Source organism: Rhagoletis zephyria, unplaced genomic scaffold (genome assembly GCF_001687245.7).
Source record: "Rhagoletis zephyria isolate East Lansing unplaced genomic scaffold, Rhagoletis_zephyria_1.1 Rzeph_scaffold_05227, whole genome shotgun sequence".
Lineage (NCBI taxonomy): Eukaryota > Metazoa > Arthropoda > Insecta > Diptera > Tephritidae > Rhagoletis > Rhagoletis zephyria.
Genome location: NW_016162310.1, coordinates 21115 through 39394, shown reverse-complemented (window position 1 = coordinate 39394; position 18280 = coordinate 21115). Strand labels below are relative to the sequence as shown.

The 18280-nt window shown below is 37.4% G+C and overlaps 1 protein-coding gene across 1 annotated transcript in view; it reads right to left on the bottom strand.

Moving 5' to 3' along the window:
- Positions 1-14591, bottom strand: part of LOC108371799 (homeotic protein female sterile) — a 19233-nt gene extending 4642 nt beyond the window's left edge. The window contains exon 1 of the mRNA XM_017627405.1: positions 13784-14591. Coding sequence (XP_017482894.1) covers positions 13784-13822 — 39 coding nt within the window. The 5' untranslated portion in view covers positions 13823-14591. The remainder of the gene's footprint in view (positions 1-13783) is intronic.
- Positions 14592-18280: the final 3689 nt, after the last annotated feature.

Below are 18280 nucleotides of genomic sequence, written 5' to 3'. Positions count from 1 at the left end.
GTGATGATGATGAGTCAAGGAGGCAGCGTCAGAAGCAAACGCACCAAGAGACGTTTATAGGTATGCATGTAAATAAGCACTGTTTGCTGTGTGTTACTTGTAGGCATAAAAGCCAACAATAGCCGGAACGAAGATGAAGCATCGTTTAAGATTGCAGAGTGCGTACGTCTGTTTTTAGCGAATGAACGAAAGGAAGCGGGCTCTGCATAAAGTAGGGAAGGGTGACGGAGAGCCACCTAAAGCCTGAGGCAAACAAAATACATACAAAAAGACACAGATGAAATGGCAGAAAATTATCCAAAAATGCCAAAATTTCGTAAGATGTAACCTTAGCCGTACCCCATGCGCTCCTTTTCAGCAATCATGCTTCCTTCTCCATGCCCCCCGCCCCACCCTAAGCTGTTGCAAACATTCTAACTGCCGTCGGTTGCCTCTTACAAATCTTGCTTTTGTTGCGCTGCCACAACTCACACTTATAATGCTCAGTTTCATCGTTCATTCTGGTTGGCGTCTTTGTCTTTTGGTTTCAATGTTCTTAAACTCATCGTCTCTGATATTCCCTAGCGCGTTGCTGCTGCTGTAACTTGCCAAGGCCACCCACTACCCAGCCCCCCCGCCTGTGGAGTGAATGTCTGCTATTCGTCCTATACTTCAGTTGGCATTGTTTTTGTTTGTTTGCGACAACGAGTCGGCTTGTATTGCTTTTAGGTAGGTACGCCCGTGTTCCAGTTGAAAATGTGTGTGCTTCGACTTTGACATGGGTGTCGGAGTAGTTCGAGTTGAGTAGAGTGGGGTCGAGGGCTTGTGGGTTGGAGCATTCGGTTGGGACTAGTAACGTCTTACATCTCGACTTCTGCTGAGTTGGGTTGAAAGTAATGAACGTAGGCGCATGATATCCCATTGCGCTGTTCTCTAAGTTTTGTGGTATTGTGGCTTTTGGAATTTTTTTCCTAGATTTTTTATTTGTTTAAAGGAAAACAGGTTGATGAGGGAACTATACTTTCGAAAACAAAAAAGCAAACATCCATATATACATACATAAATATGTATAAAATTATGGACTAGTGATCATGAAATGATGGTGGAATGAAACAAAAGAGACCAAAAAGAAGGAAATGGTTTGAAATTAAATGAAGTGAAAAGAAATATTTAGAATGGAATGAAATAAAATGAACGAAATGAAATGAATTGAAATGAATGAAATTGCAATGGAATGGAATGGAACGAAAAACAGCTAATGCGTGGAAAGTAAATTAAACGAAGAGAAGTGAAATGAAATGGAGTGAAATTAGATGAAAGGAAAAAAGTTAAATGAAATCAAATAAAATTGAGCAAAGAAATGAATCAGGTGAAATGAAATGAAAGGGTGAATGGAAGTGAAATGAGTCGAACATAAAAATTTGAGTAAAATAATAAGAAACGAAGGGAAGGAAATTAAATTAAGCAATGGAAGTAAATGCCAGGAACGAACAGAAAATTGAATGCATAAATAAAAATCGTCAAGATCGCAAAAGAGAACAAATGCAAAGGTGCAGCTGCTATTGAAAAAGTAAAATAAAGATAGGACGGATCTCCACACACAGGAAACTCCATGGCAACAACATTTGAAGACGAATTTATAAGGAAAGGAAAATAATAATTCGTCGTCGACTCTTACAACGACTCTCTTTAGTTGGGCCGTGTTTGAATATATCTGGAACGATGGTGCTGGCTAGAAACATGATATCAAATTACCAAAGGAATTGTGGTCTGAAAAAGACGAAAATCTCGGATCTGCTTAGTAGATCAAGGACAGGAGTATTCGGAATATTTAGTAGCAGAAACCACGAGGAACTGGCCTCTTGGTAAACATGCGACAAAAATAGGACCTCGTCATAATAGAACTTGCCGCAGCTATTCGCTGGAAGTTAGCAAAGAAAGTTCAGAGCATTTCCTGATTGCAGGTGTTAGGCATAAAGCAATATCTAGAAAGAAATATACTAACAAAAAAGCGGTTCTATCAGGAGCTTCTAGAAGCAAGTTGGATAAATTCATCAGTGAATCTAAATGGGTAACCAAGTAATATGACCCTAACTCGATCGTCCAAGCCCCATGGTTTCTCTTGTTATTTGAGATCATTTGCTCACTAACCCTTTTTCTCTTCTGGAGATCTTATTCTAAAAAAAAGCGCTTTCCTAAAGAAATGCGCTTCATTTTTAATTCCGTCCTTGCTTACTAACATTCTCTGCCTTCCACGAAGCCACTCACATTCTCATTTACTTTGATAAAGGTTACCATTTTTCTTCCCCCTTGCCGCTCCCCTATCCTTCAGGCCATCACTTTTAATGTTCCTTTCGAGATTGCTGTTGCCGAGCCTGCACTTTCTTCAAAGTTGCTTATTGAACTTGGGTGTCTGTTTTTATGTATGCATGTATGTATGTATGTAACTCACTCGCACTGGATTCCCTCCTTGTACTGCTGTTTCGGCTGACTTGGATCAACAAACACATGTGGAGAAGGTATGTGTGTGTGTGTATGCGTGTTTTAATGCTTCCATAAAAAGGACCCACGGAAGGGCAAGAGACTGAGGCACCCCTGTGTTAATGTATGCGAGCTGCTTGGAAATTGTACTTAAACCTTTTTGGCAGGACCTACTACATACATACATACATACATAAATAGGTAAATATAAATGAACGTCTGAAGTGGTGCGGTTAAAGAAGAATTTTGCTTCGGATTTTCTTATACCGAAACTTCGTTTTGATTAGAAGGAGCACCACAGCTTGCAATATGGAGGTGTGTAAAAAGCAATTTGTGTTAGGCATACATACATACATACATATGTACATACATGTATACACACAACCACCTAAGGATAAGCACAAGTTTTCGCCGAGATATGTGCACAAAGTAAGTAAGTAAGTGAGTGCGTTAGGTGGCGGCTGCTCGACTGCTTGGGCGGTGTTGATGCTGCTATGTGCCAAGCACAATAAAAGCAGCGACAGTGATGTTGCAAGGTTGTGCTGCGACATTGGTTGGCAAGTTGGTTGAGCGAGGTGGCACATTAAGGAGGGTACGTGTATTTGACTAGAAGACATTTGTTGGGTGGCTGGCTGGATGGGCGCGAGAAAGGTGGCCAGAAGGAGCTACATTTTGTTGGCTTTGTATGTGTAGATTACGAAAACACTATACTGGCAGGCACATGCGACGCATAAATTGATATATGTACATACGTACATATATGTAGAATCACATGTGCATTCGAATATGCCAGTGAGCCAGTATCTTTTATATGCTCTCAAACATATGTACATATACATATGTATATGCATGTAAATGTACATAAGCGTCTTACAAGGCCGTACCTCGACTGCTTTGGCGTCCAGACGCCGCACAAATTTAGATGAGCGTAAATATGTGAGTACGTCCATATGTATGCTCCAAACTGCCATTTTCCTATTTTTGTAGTCGTCGGAAATTTTTGGCAGTTTGAGGCGCACTTTGGCACAGCCCGTAGGCGACGTTCTTACAACGAAAAAAAAAACCGTATATGCGCTGCACCAGCCCTTCAGTCGAGCTGAGTGAGTCTTTCAATGCCTTTGCTGCTGTCTGTACGTACACATTCACATATATATATATATATATATATATATATATATATATATATGTACATATAGACTTCTTATACTTTCTCGTATACTCATAGTACTTGCATGAATCCATTTACATACATGCACATACATACATATATGCCAGTCGACAGGGGTACGTCTGCTTGCCTGCCCATCATCATCTTGGCACATGAAATAAGGCTGTCATTGCTGCTTTTACCTTCCACTTTCCCGCTTTTAACTAGTTTCTAAGCTTTTACTGCGGTAGCAATATTTTTTTTGTTTTTTGCCATCACAGCTTCTAAGCAGCGCTCGCTCGCTGCACAAGACTTCCCAAGCCACTAGCAAGTCAGGCAAGTGAAATTCTTGGCAATTTCTGGTAATTTACGCTACCGAAAGGGTTAAAATGTAAATTGGTTACCATGTGTGCGCGCGTATTCATGTGTCTGGATGTTAGTCACAGCGTATGGAGTATGTCTGCAGTGCATATAGTATTTTGCTGAACCGTTGTCAAAGTTGCGTTTGAAAAAAAAAAAAAAATGTCTAAGACGTTTGAAGTCTTGACGCTACCCTGACGCAGTTAATTTGACTCGGAATACCTACTTGTTAGAGAGAGTTACATAGTATTGGAGTAGGTAGACTTTTTGAAACTGTGAATGTAGCAAGTGAAAATATTTAAATATTTGCTTGGAGAGGTGATTAAAATCATAAAATACAAGATGGATATGATAGTTAGTTTAGAGTTTAATACCGCCTTAAGGGTTGTCATTATTGCCCTGTGGAAGGTTGGCAAATATAAAAAGAAGCCAAAAACTTCGATGCCTTTGCTCATCTTCTACTTTGACACTACAACCGTTTATGGGTTTATGCTAAGACTAAACACTTCGTAATTTCCCTCTCGACTTCGCGAGACTCCGCTATTTTTAATTCTAAGGACCTTCCTTCTCCTCTTGGTCATTCCACTGAGTTCGTAGACACCCTTTGCATACGTTGTCCATCCAAAGAGATAAAGTTGAAATTTGATGGGACACCATTTAATATTCTAAACCAAAGTAGAGAAAAGATAACGGAAAGTTGTACCAAAATAAACCTATGTGACATTCAAGCTAAGATAGTAATAAGTGTTTCGTAAGACAAATGAATGACAGATAACAAGATACTTCGAAAGACTTTCGTTATTCTAGCACAAAATTGTTAGAAATAATGCACTCTCATTCTTGTACATATATCATTTAGCTCGCTCCAACAGTCGCTATGGCCGAGTGAGCATAGCACGGACATGCCATTCCAGAGATCCGAGTTCAAGCCTTGGGCAGCAGATTTTTTTTTTTTTAATCTACACTGTTTTTTTTAATTTTGCATTAATGTTTAGGTTTATTGTTTTAAAAAGAGAAATATATATTTTTTAATTTCATTTCCTACTTTTGTAATTTTATTTTCTTAAAATTTTTAATAAGTTATTCTTTTAAAATGAAAAATTCTTTTTAAAATTTCATTTAATTTTTAGAAACCTTTTTGATTTTTTTAAATTATTTTTTTCTTCTTTTAGTACCTATAATTTTCTTTGAATTTTTAAATTTTGTTTTTTAACCTTCTTTTTTTTTAATTTTAGAAAAGTATCTTATTTTTTGCTTCTTTATTAAATGTGATTCGTTTTTGTTTTTGGTTAAATTTTCTTGTATCTATTCGATTTTGGTTTAAAAATAAAAATATTTTTTTTTTAAATTCTTAATTGCTGTTTTCTTCTTTTTTAATATATTTTTTTCTTTTTCTGAATTGATTTTAGATTCTCTTGTTTTAAATATAAAAAAAAATAGTTTTTTAAATTTCATTTAAGTTTTACACATATCTTTTAATTTATGCTTTATTTTAATTTAATTTTATTTTTTCATTATATTTCAATTTTATTTTAATTATTCGATTTTGGTTTAAAAATAAATAATTTCATTAAACTTTTTAAATATTTCTTATTTAATTTTGCTTTATTTTAATTTTAACTTTTATTTTTAATTTTTATTATTTAATTTTCTTTTATTTATTAGTAGCATAACGCTTAGACCTACTCGTACACAGATCTTTCAATTAGCCTTTCGAAAGACAGTAAAGAGCTTTCAGACTAGTTACCAGAATTGACAATTGTCTTACGAAAGACCTTTGTCTTTCAAAAGACTGTGGTGAGTTGAGAGACAGTTGCCAGAATTGCGCTGTTAGTAGAGCGTAATATTATCGCTGATGTCATAAAAAATTTCATATCAACTAAAAAATTATAGTTATTAAAATTTAATTGCGAAAATATGCCTATGTGTTTCTATACCACAAATTTGGTGTTTTTAAATATAAGCTCTCAAAATAAGCCGAGTATTTAAAGAGTTTGCTCTGAACTTGGATTTGACATTTTAATTTTGCATAATAATCTTGTTATATGCGAACCTATATATCTCTGGCCATGTTCAGAATGCCACCAGTGCCTTCATAGGCTCCTCAAATCGATTAAGAGTATTGAAATGAACTCATAGAGTGAAACTCTAACCCAAATTTTTTGAAATTTAGTATTAGGTTGCTGGGTACTTAAAAGCTTGTTTGACCTAAACCTGTTCTAAACGTAGGTTCCATGGACAAAATATATTCATCTCACTCATCAAAGTTCGTTATATTTTTTAGTTCTCTGTTCTTGTGCATATTTATTGCTGGCAGAACGACTGCCACTTCTAAAGTTATGGTGCTCGTGGGAATATTTGTCCACACTATCAACTTTGCTTTTGTGGAAACTGGGCTTTAATATATATTCCATCAAAGGTTTGGAGACATATAAATATTTTTTTGGCTTTTCAGATCGAAGCAGTAGTATCAGCTTTCATATTGAGAAAAAAATTCATTCACTACTTGCGAATTGCATACACTTGCTAACTACATAGGTGAATGAAACAATAAGCAAAAAGCGCAGGTTACATGATCGTTAATGTTGCATACTTTTAGGCACACTATTTTCAAAATTAGCTGCTTTTTTATGAGCTTTTACTCCTACGAAGATTGTCTGCCGCACCTCAATTTTTTTTTTCAAAAATGTTGTTAGGCTACTCTGGCACTCATGGCCTCATATGTACACATAGTACTATTTAGTCAAAATTATATATGTATATACATACATGCTATTGAGTTAATTTATTTTTGGGCACAAATGCAATGAAATCACGTATTCCCTTACTTCACTTTGAAATGCCCGCATACATGTATATTCGCCCAATCTAAAGAGATCTGCCTTCAATACCCACAATATATACATTAACCCACTATAGATATTCTTATGTACATATGTATAACCATATACTTGGATGTACATATTTATGTGTGTCTGCATTTAAACCAAGCATTCGATAAATGCGCGACCACCAACACCGAAGGCATTCAAACTTGTCTTACCTCCGCCCCCAGCAATCAATAACTATGTACCTACACACATATTCGCTATAGGTACCCTCTTCAAATGTCTTACTTTGGGGGAGTAACTCCTCTTATGCCACCCAAGAAGCTGTTACTTCGCCTTTTCCTCTAACCCTCCATTGCTTTCGCTGTCAACTTTTCTGGCCATCGTCCAGTTTGATGAATTACTAACGGCGATAGAGGCAAGTAACGGCACAGTGGGTGCAGAGTGATAAAATTTGTGTGACTTGGCAGAAATTTTTTTCTATGAAAACATCAAATCAAATTTTTACCTAAAAGCTTGGTATCCAGCTCTTAAGAAAACGTTCAAGAAAAATGGTGTTATTTCCAGTGTGTGAATAATAATGTCAATGAAATTTTCACTTTCCAAAATTCACAAAAAATATGAAATAAAATTTTCACAAATTATTTCATTAAAAATTTTATTTAAAATATTTTTAGGCATGAAAAAATCGAAAAATACATACAAAATGTCAACCTTTTCAGTACCAAAAATAAACCGTTGAAGAAAAAAATCTGAAAATTTGTAAACTAATTTAATTTGTAATAAATATTATTAATTATTATATTATAATTATTATTAAGTAATTTGTAATAAAACTGTTAGTTTACCGTTACTCAGCGTCCATTATTTTAGTCAGTGGGATCCTAGGGTTTCAACTGGAAAGTGGTCTCAATAATTTTTATTTTCCTTTTTCGCGAAATATATTTCAAAACCGCCTAAAATACTTATAATTTTTTCGAGCCTCAATCCCACCAAAAAAGTAAATTTTTTCCAATATATTACACTGTTCACTAGCGGCTTTTGTGACACTTTTGTGAAAAAACATGGCGAACTGCATCCAGAAAAATCAATTAAAGAAATGCGGCGAAGAAGAATGACATAGTTAGTTTTCTTAAAAAAATTTTTATTTACGAAAAAAGAGCTTTAAGCACAAAAAAGTTACTAGTGGAAGCTTGTATTGAAAGGGTTAAGACAAACTTAAAAAAATAAATAAATAAAAATGAAGAGTATAAAACATCAAATCGAACAAAAAATATACCAACCTTATTTATTAAACAAAAACTGTGCTTAATCGATAGAATAAAAAAAAAATATACATATTTTTTTAAAAAAAATTTTTTTTTTATCTCTAAAATCAAAAGAAAAAATAAATTTTTTGTTAGCATTCGATTTATGAGTAAAATTTTATTAAAATCCTTATTCAACAGCAAAAACTTTAGCTTACATTTTTTATTTAATAAATATACCCAAACTAGCAATTTTTGCAAGAAAATAGTTAAAACTTAATATTTTATTTAAATTTCAAATATATTTTTCTTACTATTTAAAAAAAATACGATTATCACATTTTCTAATGAAGCAGAAGTAACTAAATTTAATTTGATGTTTTGTTAACTCCAAAAGGTAAAAGTAACTAGAATAAATCGGTTTATGAAAAAATTAAAACCAACAATTTTTCAATGTTTGATTTAAATTATCGATAATTTTTCTGAAATTAAGAGAAAAAAGTGAGAAAGTTATTCCTAAAAACATCAGCAATTTACAAAACCAAAATAAAACATAAATTTTATTAATTTTTAGAAAAGTATTACAAATTTTTTTTTTGAAAAACAAAATCTTTTTTTAAGGAGGAACTTACATGGTTTCTTTCCCTAATTTTTGAAAACTAACTTTTTTTACCTTTTTCTTATTTTTTCATATTAAAATAATTTTCTTGAAACAAACGTAAAAGATTAACAGTTTTTTTTCTGATTTAAAAAAAAAAACTTTTTTGTATCTCAAAAATCAAAATGGTTAAATTTACTTAGAAGTGAAAACTGTCACACTGTACCGCACTACCCTAAGCACAAATGTGCACCCAACGACGCCGCAGTCGACAGCAAAACACAAGTACCGATACTTGTTTCAAAGAAGCAGCCGCAGCTGAGTATTGAATGTGAAGAAACACACCGCGAGCAGACGGGAGTTGGACAGCCAAAGAAAATCAACATACAGGCACAACAACAAAAACGCACAAAACACCCCAAAAGGAGGAAAAGGGTCATTCGCCTGACCAGTTAGGTTGGTGATAGCGGATATGTGTATGTATGTTTACGTGTTTTGTTCTGCTGTTGCTATCCCTTTGTCTCCGATTGCTATACAACGCCCACACGCAAGCTATGCAAGTGGAAACCTGATCAGCCTGACAACCCCATTACCCAGCGCAGCAAGCAGCAATGGGGCGCAAGCACACAGCGACTAGCGGACTAGCATCTAAAAGCGCGATTAAACATACATATATATTTGTGTTTGTGTGTGAGAAAGCTGGCCACATCCTTACATACAATGCTGGTATCATTAGTTGTGTGCTTTGCTCGCCGTCGCCGCCTTGTGCTCCTCTTTTTGTGGAAGGGGTACATACTTTGCCAAGTTTGATAGCTTTTACCCCCATATCCTGCAAACTTTTGTGCTCACATCGCACACATGTACGTACATACATACATACTTATAAGCATACCAAGCAAACATATTTCAACTTCTTCAGTCCGTCCATAGGGTCATCTTCTATCCATCCATTATATTTATTTGGTACATTGCAAAATGGGATTTATTGCGCACAAGGCATGATTAACTTTTTTTTTTTTTTGCTTTCTACCATCTCTACACCTACTTTTCTTCTATTTCCTCCAACAGCTTTGTATTCGCTTGGTACTTTCATTTTTCTTGTTTGCAACTTTTTTGATTTAGTCTCTGCAGCATTTTCTCCATTTGTGTGTGGCTTTCATTTTGCTTGCTTTAGTTACTTTGCCAGAGTTTTGAGTGAAGACGAAAATATTCTATGCTCATGGCAGAGGTTGTGGGGCAAAAGCTTTCTGCCAAGCATTGCTTGGTTCATCTCTTTTTCATAGGAAATTAGTAAGTTTCGTTCTACATCCTACGACCATCGTCTTTGCAGCCCGCCGGTGCTTATTTTAAATGCAAAGAGAAGGCGAAAAAAAGTTTTCCTGAAACAATAATCCATGAGTAGGCAACAAAGGTGCGTCCCTTCATAATTCTTCTATGGGTATTTATACATATAGTATGTATGTATTTGTTTTCATTAGTCTGTGGGCAAAGTATTACTTCGAAATTGATTAGGCATTAGTTTTGATGGAAATTACCCCAAATATTAGGCGAGTAATGGGGATGACGAAGGCAAGGCACAGGGAATGTTTATTTGCCAATTGTGTACAANAAAAAAAAATATATATATTTATCTGAACTAAAAATGTGGGTAGGCACTGTAGCCAATGGTAAACATCATTTACCACCTCTGCATGATTACAGTCTTCACCGTCATGTCAGTTACATGCTTTTTAGTAATCTGGCAGTCTAGAAGCTTATCTCCAAAAACAGTTTGAGAGAGAAGAAACCAGATCCTGCTTCACGTGTATGGCTGAAATCGACATCAAGTTCGTCGACCTTTCTGTCGGAAAAATTAGCTCCGAAGTTACAGACAGTCAAAGTTAAGTCCGTGATCTACTAATCGAAACTTTTTTCCTCCACCTCGAGTGTATTGAGAACGGCAGCCATCAACAAAGTGTAAGCTATTCGAACGTTCAATTTAGTTTTTCATATCAACCACAAGGAAAAGATCTTACATCCTCAGTAGATAACAAATTTCAAAAATTGTGGAAAGAAATAAGTACTGCACCAGAATGCTAAGCAAGTAGGTCCAGCGGCGCACAAACTGCTGCGATGGCCATCAATTGTGTCAGAGTTCAGAGTTATTGGTAAATAATGCTCCGATTTCAAAGACGTTTGATAAGGTACACTTTTGTTAAAATCCACTTTTGTTACATTAGGTTGTCGTAAAGTGTATAGTGGCACAAGAGGTGCTCCTGGATACTCTTCGTATTACCATCGATCGTTTTTACTCCACTCCCTTGTTATTTTAGCATTTTAGATGAAAGTGAAACATTTTTCTGGATTCTTGGTAAATATCATCCGAGTTTGAAGGCACCTGGCACCTAAAAACATACTACATCCCCGATCAATACGCATAAAAAGGGTAGCAAAGACGTGTGCACAGCGGCATGAGTAAAAATTTCGTTTATGCCATTTATGCAATTTTTACGTATCGCTAGCTGAGAGTTAAAAGGTGCTAAGTACCTACATTTTAACAAATTTTACAGGAGTGGGAAAAACTTCTTATAGCCATTTTCTTCAAGTACTTCGCAAAGCTTTGATTACAGCGCGAGTCTATACGAATTAGAGCGATGTGATCTTTATTAAGAGATTTCGTGTTATTTTGACCTTATCGGATTTTTGGTGGCTCATTTGGACTTTTTAAATTTGCCTTTCATTGAATATAAATAAACGATCAAAAATAAAGTAGCTTAATACTTTTCGAAATGGTGCATTTTTAATTTCTCTTGCTCCCTACATTAAAATATGATCTTTCATGAAAAGTGGTCTTAGAAACTTTTTACGCTAAGCTAGCGATATGCACTGCTCAAATGTCATATAACAGGACTTATCAAAGTAAGCCTAGTCTGACGCATCCGCCGGACAAGCCTTTGGAGTTTTTTGCGGACCCTCCATGACCACCAACAGCCAAATGGTCTACGCACAATGTTTTGACTCAATAAATATTTTTGTTTATAAACGTACATGCCAACACTCTGGTTTTCCCTCTCACTGAGTTAATCAGCGCCAATGTTGCCAGATTCACAGTTTTAGCAGTAAATTTCAGTTTTTTAGACAAGCTTACAGGTTTCAATTGCCTCCTAGTTAGTATAAAATACAATCTTCTCACGAAATTTCCGATTTCAAACGAATGATTTCCATTCCAGTCGCCAAAGCAAATGTAGAAGGAATATTTTCCCAAATCAATTTGAATAAAACTAGAATAAACTGGAAATTCCAAAACTCTGTGGTATTTAAGGAAGTAAATATTTCCTAAAAACAAAATGCTTCAGTAGCTACCTAATTAAATGCTCAAAATAATATAGAAAGCTATTTACGAAAAATAATTAAACTTTATTTCATTAAAATAAAATGTGATTTAAATATTTCATTTTACAAAGTAAATTTTTGTGTAGTTACGTATTATATTAAACAGGTTAGGTCTGTTTGTTTAGTGCACTGGAGTACCCTAGTGCAGTAAAAGAGGCCTTTTATGCTATTTTATTTTAAATGAATATTTTTGTGTCATAAAATTAAAAAGACGTATTTTTTAAGAGCTCCTGCAGTTTTTTTTTTTATCGAAAATACCGACTTTTTGGAAATTAACGGTTTTTGCAAAAAGAAAATCTGGCAACACTGATCAGCGTACTCTTACCAACTGAATATGCAAAAACTGTCTGTAGGGGGGACTTAAAATCAGCAAGCACATAACCTACTGTCTTTGTGAGCAATGGGACCTGATTGAAATGATCCTAAACTAAAAAAAAACATCGAATGAATATTTGATAAAAAAAAGTTTGCTAAAATCAGGTTTCTACTATCTGTTAGTGCTAAAATCAGGTTTTGGCTGAACTATAAATAAAAACAGCCATCCACATAACTGAAAAGTATTAAAAAAGTTTTGCAAATTCTCAAGAAAAATTTTTTCAAATGCGCTTTAAGCTTAAAGTTGGTAAAAATACGCAGCAGGTAATTTATAAATAACTGCTTTAAAATTATTAAAATAATATTTATACCATTACAATTTTAGGAGCAAAATATATTTGAGATAAAGTATACAAAATTTGAGAGTTAATTTTATATCCCAATTCGGGATCGGTGACAAAAATTTTTTTACTGTCAAATTTAAACTTTTAACTTTTTCATATATATGAAATTTTAGTGTGGGAAATTGGGTTAAAATCGCTTAAACTTCATTTTAATATTTCTAGACAAATATTTATAATTCAATGCCGTATAGCTGTAAAAATCAAACTTTATTATAAAACTAAATATATTTTGTAATTTTTGAAAATTTTGCTCTTTAAAACCATGTTTAACAATCTGAAAGCTGATTTTAAAATTTCATAAGACCTGCAGGGGAATTGAGTAAATTGCTAAGCTAAATTTTCGTGGCGAAATACTCTAAATGAAAATCAGGGGCGCCTAAAAGTATACAACACGGAAAAGTAACAGATGCAATTTGTAATCAGCCAAATCTGGCAGTCTGGGGAGCATGTAGCTAGATGTTGCATGTTGTTAGGCGCGCCTGCTTTTGTTTTGGAGATGTTTAGCGTTTTAAATTAGCGATAGCGAATGTTGAAGTCCGGCCGCAGATTTTAAGATCAATTTCAATCAATTTCTCATTGTCTGTCGTTGATCGATTGCTTTTAAAAACCACTTAAACTTGTTAAACTTGTTTTTGATTTGTCCACGAAAATGTGGGAACTAGTTGATTCATATTTTCTCATACAGGGAATAAAAAAATTTTTTCGTTCGCGTCGGTAATCGCATTTGCGGAATGAGTGCAATTCTCTACCGGCTCATAAGGTCTTACATATAAGGTGGTAAGCCGAAATAATAACAGCCTTTGGAAAATATTTGTGGTAAAATACAAACGAGCATGGTTTTCAGTGAAAGAAGCAGAACTCGAAGCGAGAAAGAAAATTCCATTTAAACTTTCACATTTGAGTAAAGTTTCGAGATTTTGAAGGTTATCAAAATAATTAATACAATATATTTTACCGTAATTTTCAATTCAACTGCCTTTTGACTGACTTTTCCATCGTCAGACCTTCCGAATACCCTTTCTTCCCTGAATTACCAAAAAGTTTTCACCTACCTTATGCAGCAGCACCGAGGCTTTCCGTTTCGATGCCATTTTAGTGGTGCCACCACCACCGCTACCACCGACACCGGTTGACGACGCTGCACGTGTCGACTGTTTTGGTGTTTTTCTCGGATTCTTCGGAATTTTGGATATTTTTAATGCGTTGAACGCCGGCTTTGGACTACAGGAAATTCCGATGAACGAAAATCAAAAGCAACGGCTTCGCTTTGATGTGTTGACGACAAGCGATTTAAGAAGCGATTAACTAAACGCAGCTGCGACATACAATTCTGCTTAGCTGTTTGTTTTACTTCTTTTTTTTTGATTTGAAATCCTTTGGTCTTATCAATAAAGCCTTGAATATATGTATATTTTTTAGCACCGGTCACTGAGCGCTGCAGTTAGTGAAATATTTTTTGAGGCTTTCAGCATATAAATTCGTAAGGTCTGCACTTTGTGAAATATATTCTCGCAAGATGTGGTTCGATTTTTAGCAAAATTTTGAACTTTTTCACTGTTTCACAATTTTTTTTTTTCGAAACAAAGTTTTCGAAAACTCGCAAAGCACCCGAACCGTTGGGATCCACTTTGTGGTCACTTATGGTTTCTAAGACAATCACAAACACGCAGAGTAATCTTTATCGCTATTCTTCTGTTTCAATCTCTAATCTCTATTTTTTCTTTTCTTACTGCTTTTCTCCGTTTCTTTATTTCTTTCCACTTTTCATATTATTTAATTATCGTATTGTAATCCGCTATTCCACGTTTTCTGTTCACCTCGCATACGGCTTCTTGGGCTTCGACTAGACCTAACGCCACGGATAACAACTGCTGACTGACCAAAACAGAAACATGCAATAGAGTTTTAACTTTTGATAAAACGGAATATTCCGCCGTCACAGCCGCACCACACCGCAGCGCAACGCTTTTGGCTACACCCCAACCCAATTGACTAAATTTGGGCGATATATGGCAAGTAGATGCGGTGTTTGTTGCCTCCCCCTGCACGCGAAAAAGGAAGAAGCGAAAGGACATAGCAGAAAGAGACGACCAGACGTAATGGGCATGCGCACAGAGTGGGCGCGCGCGTCGAAACGTGCGACAGGCGGCCTCGAGAGAGAGTGAGTGTTGCCACGGACTCCGCACCGTTGGGATTTTCAACGGTGGGTGTGTGTGTGTGTGTGTGTGTGTGTGTGTGCGTGCGCGTGTAGAAGGACGCAAAAGCAAATTCGCGATAAGGCGGATGTGTGCGTGACGTCGAAGAATGAGAAATGCATAAGAGAATTGGCAAAAAAATGTGCAACAATGAATGAAGTAGGCTGGTCGAGCGCGCCAAGTGGTTGTAAACATTGCGCTTGACGGCCGGTGTAGAGGATGCGCTGTGCAGGGCGAGTGCCATGCCGAGTGACAGCACAGACGGGCGGGCGCACAATGTGCCGGGGTAGGTAAGTATAGCAGGACAAAAACACAGAAACGTCGATAACGGCGGCAAAATGTCAAAGTGACGGACGACGAAGTGAAGTGAAGTTAAATGAAATTTGCTAACCAAACGAATAGATGACTGACGGACAGACGAAAGGACGAATGGAGAAATGAACAAAGCGGTGGTGCGTGCGACTAAGCGACGGTAAAGTATAGATTTTTGGCTGAAAATGCAGACAGCAATGAGCCGACGTAGGTAAGTCGCGCAGCTCGCGGGGTTCAACTAACCAACGATTGCTTGGCTTAGGGTAGGTACGCTAGGCGCGACGAAATGACTGCGAGCTGCATGTTTGGGCCGGGAAGTAGTATGTCGGATCGTCGTTAGCAGCGCGTCAATGCCAGCGCCACAGTCGTGGCTGAAGAAGTGAGTGGCTGGGGCGACTGAACGACTGCCGATGGCAACGAAACAGCTGAGCTGAGTGTGTTGAGCGCGTGTACTTTTCGAATGGCTGATGAGGTTTGGCGCGACTTTAGTGGAGTGAAGTGAAATGGAGTGGAGTGGAGAGGACAGGAGTGGAGTATGGGGAGAAAAACAATTGGGAGCATACGTGTGATGGATGAGGCAGTGAAATGGTAAAATGGGAACACGGACGGTTCCCGACTCATTGTGAAGGCAACTTTGGTGATTTTGAACTGTATGTGGAAATGGCGCGATGGTGGTCGTAATGACAGACGGGGACGGTTGGCGTAGTTAGGGCGAGTTGATTACACTGACTGGGGAATTAGGAGGGTTGGATTAAATGCGCGCAGCGGAGGTTTGCTAATGGAAGGAGGCAGAAAATGAACGATGTCGGCGCAGTGGGTAGAATATAGCCCTTATAAGCGGAAGCAAGCAGCAATTGCAACAACAAAGGTAATGCGTGTCAGCTGCGTATATGTCGGCGGGCGCATTCGGACCGCTTGAAAAAGTAGGAAAAATGGGCATAAAAAATGAACACAAAAATATGGCGACTGAGGCCGATGTCGGCATTTCGGATACGAAAAAAGAATGGGAAAAGGCTGTTGTTGGTGTTTTTGCGACGTCGAGCAGCAGACAGCAGGCGATGGGAAAGCATTGTTGTCACATGGCANAGCGGAGGTTTGCTAATGGAAGGAGGCAGAAAATGAACGATGTCGGCGCAATGGATAGAACATAGCCCTTATAAGCGGAAGCAAGCAGCAATTGCAACAACAAAGGTAATGCGTGACAGCTGCGTATATGTCGGCGGGCGCATTCGGACCGCTTGAAAAAGTAGGAAAAATGGGCATAAAAAATTAACACAAAAATATGGCGACTGAGGCCGATGTCGGCATTTCGGATACGAAAAAAGAATGGAAAAAGGCTGTTGTTGGTGTTTTTGCGACGTCGAGCAGCAGACAGCAGGCAATGGGAAAGCATTGTTGTCACATGGCATGGTGGTGGTAGAAGGTGGCAAAGCTTTTTTTCTTTTTTAGCAAATTTGAGTTTTGAAAACGGCACCACTGATGAGTAAAGGATTGCATGCGTGATAAGCGAAAGGGCAGAGCATAGGCAGAATGTGAATGATAGCAATGGGAAAGACGCTGACAATGGTGGTAGGGGCGGGCGAATTTTAAATGAAAATAAAATTGGAAAAGTAAAATAGAAAAAATAAATAAATTTGAGTTAGCGTGAGTGCGGAGCAATTGAGTCAGCAGCAGAGGTGTGGCAGCGCGGCAAACAAACGTTGGTTAATACGAATAGTTAGTCGTCGCCGACGGCTGGACGTTAACGGCGCCAGCTTCACGCAGCATACGCANCGGACCGCTTGAAAAAGTAGGAAAAATGGGCATAAAAAATTAACACAAAAATATGGCGACTGAGGCCGATGTCGGCATTTCGGATACGAAAAAAGAATGGAAAAAGGCTGTTGTTGGTGTTTTTGCGACGTCGAGCAGCAGACAGCAGGCAATGGGAAAGCATTGTTGTCACATGGCGTGGTGGTGGTAGAAGGTGGCAAAGCTTTTTTTCTTTTTTAGCAAATTTGAGTTTTGAAAACGGCACCACTGATGAGTAAAGGATTGCATGCGTGATAAGCGAAAGGGCAGAGCATAGGCAGAATGTGAATGATAGCAATGGGAAAGACGCTGACAATGGTGGTAGGGGCGGGCGAATTTTAAATGAAAATAAAATTGGAAAAGTAAAATAGAAAAAATAAATAAATTTGAGTTAGCGTGAGTGCGGAGCAATTGAGTCAGCAGCAGAGGTGTGGNTGGTGGTGGTAGAAGGTGGCAAAGCTTTTTTTCTTTTTTAGCAAATTTGAGTTTTGAAAACGGCACCACTGATGAGTAAAGGATTGCATGCGTGATAAGCGAAAGGGCAGAGCATAGGCAGAATGTGAATGATAGCAATGGGAAAGACGCTGACAATGGTGGTAGGGGCGGGCGAATTTTAAATGAAAATAAAATTGGAAAAGTAAAATAGAAAAAATAAATAAATTTGAGTTAGCGTGAGTGCGGAGCAATTGAGTCAGCAGCAGAGGTTTGGCAGCGCGGCAAACAAACGTTGGTTAATACGAGTAGTTAGTCGTCGCCGACGGCTGGACGTTAACGGCGCCAGCTTCACGCAGCATACGCGNAATGTGAATGATAGCAATGGGAAAGACGCTGACAATGGTGGTAGGGGCGGGCGAATTTTAAATGAAAATAAAATTGGAAAAGTAAAATAGAAAAAATAAATAAATTTGAGTTAGCGTGAGTGCGGAGCAATTGAGTCAGCAGCAGAGGTGTGGCAGCGCGGCAAACAAACGTTGGTTAATACGAATAGTTAGTCGTCGCCGACGGCTGGACGTTAACGGCGCCAGCTTCACGCAGCATACGCAACTGGCTGAATGTGTCAACGCAAGGAGGCATTGCCAAGCCTGAAGTGGTTAGCGTTGATGATGAACATGGCGATGATGCTGATTTTGATAATGATAATGATCACGAAACATGCCAAACACTGCACGTGCTGCCTGCCGCTTTCTAGTTGTTGTTGCCGTTGTTACCCCCGACTTAGTAGTGCTCTTTGTTATTTTGTTGCTGCTGATT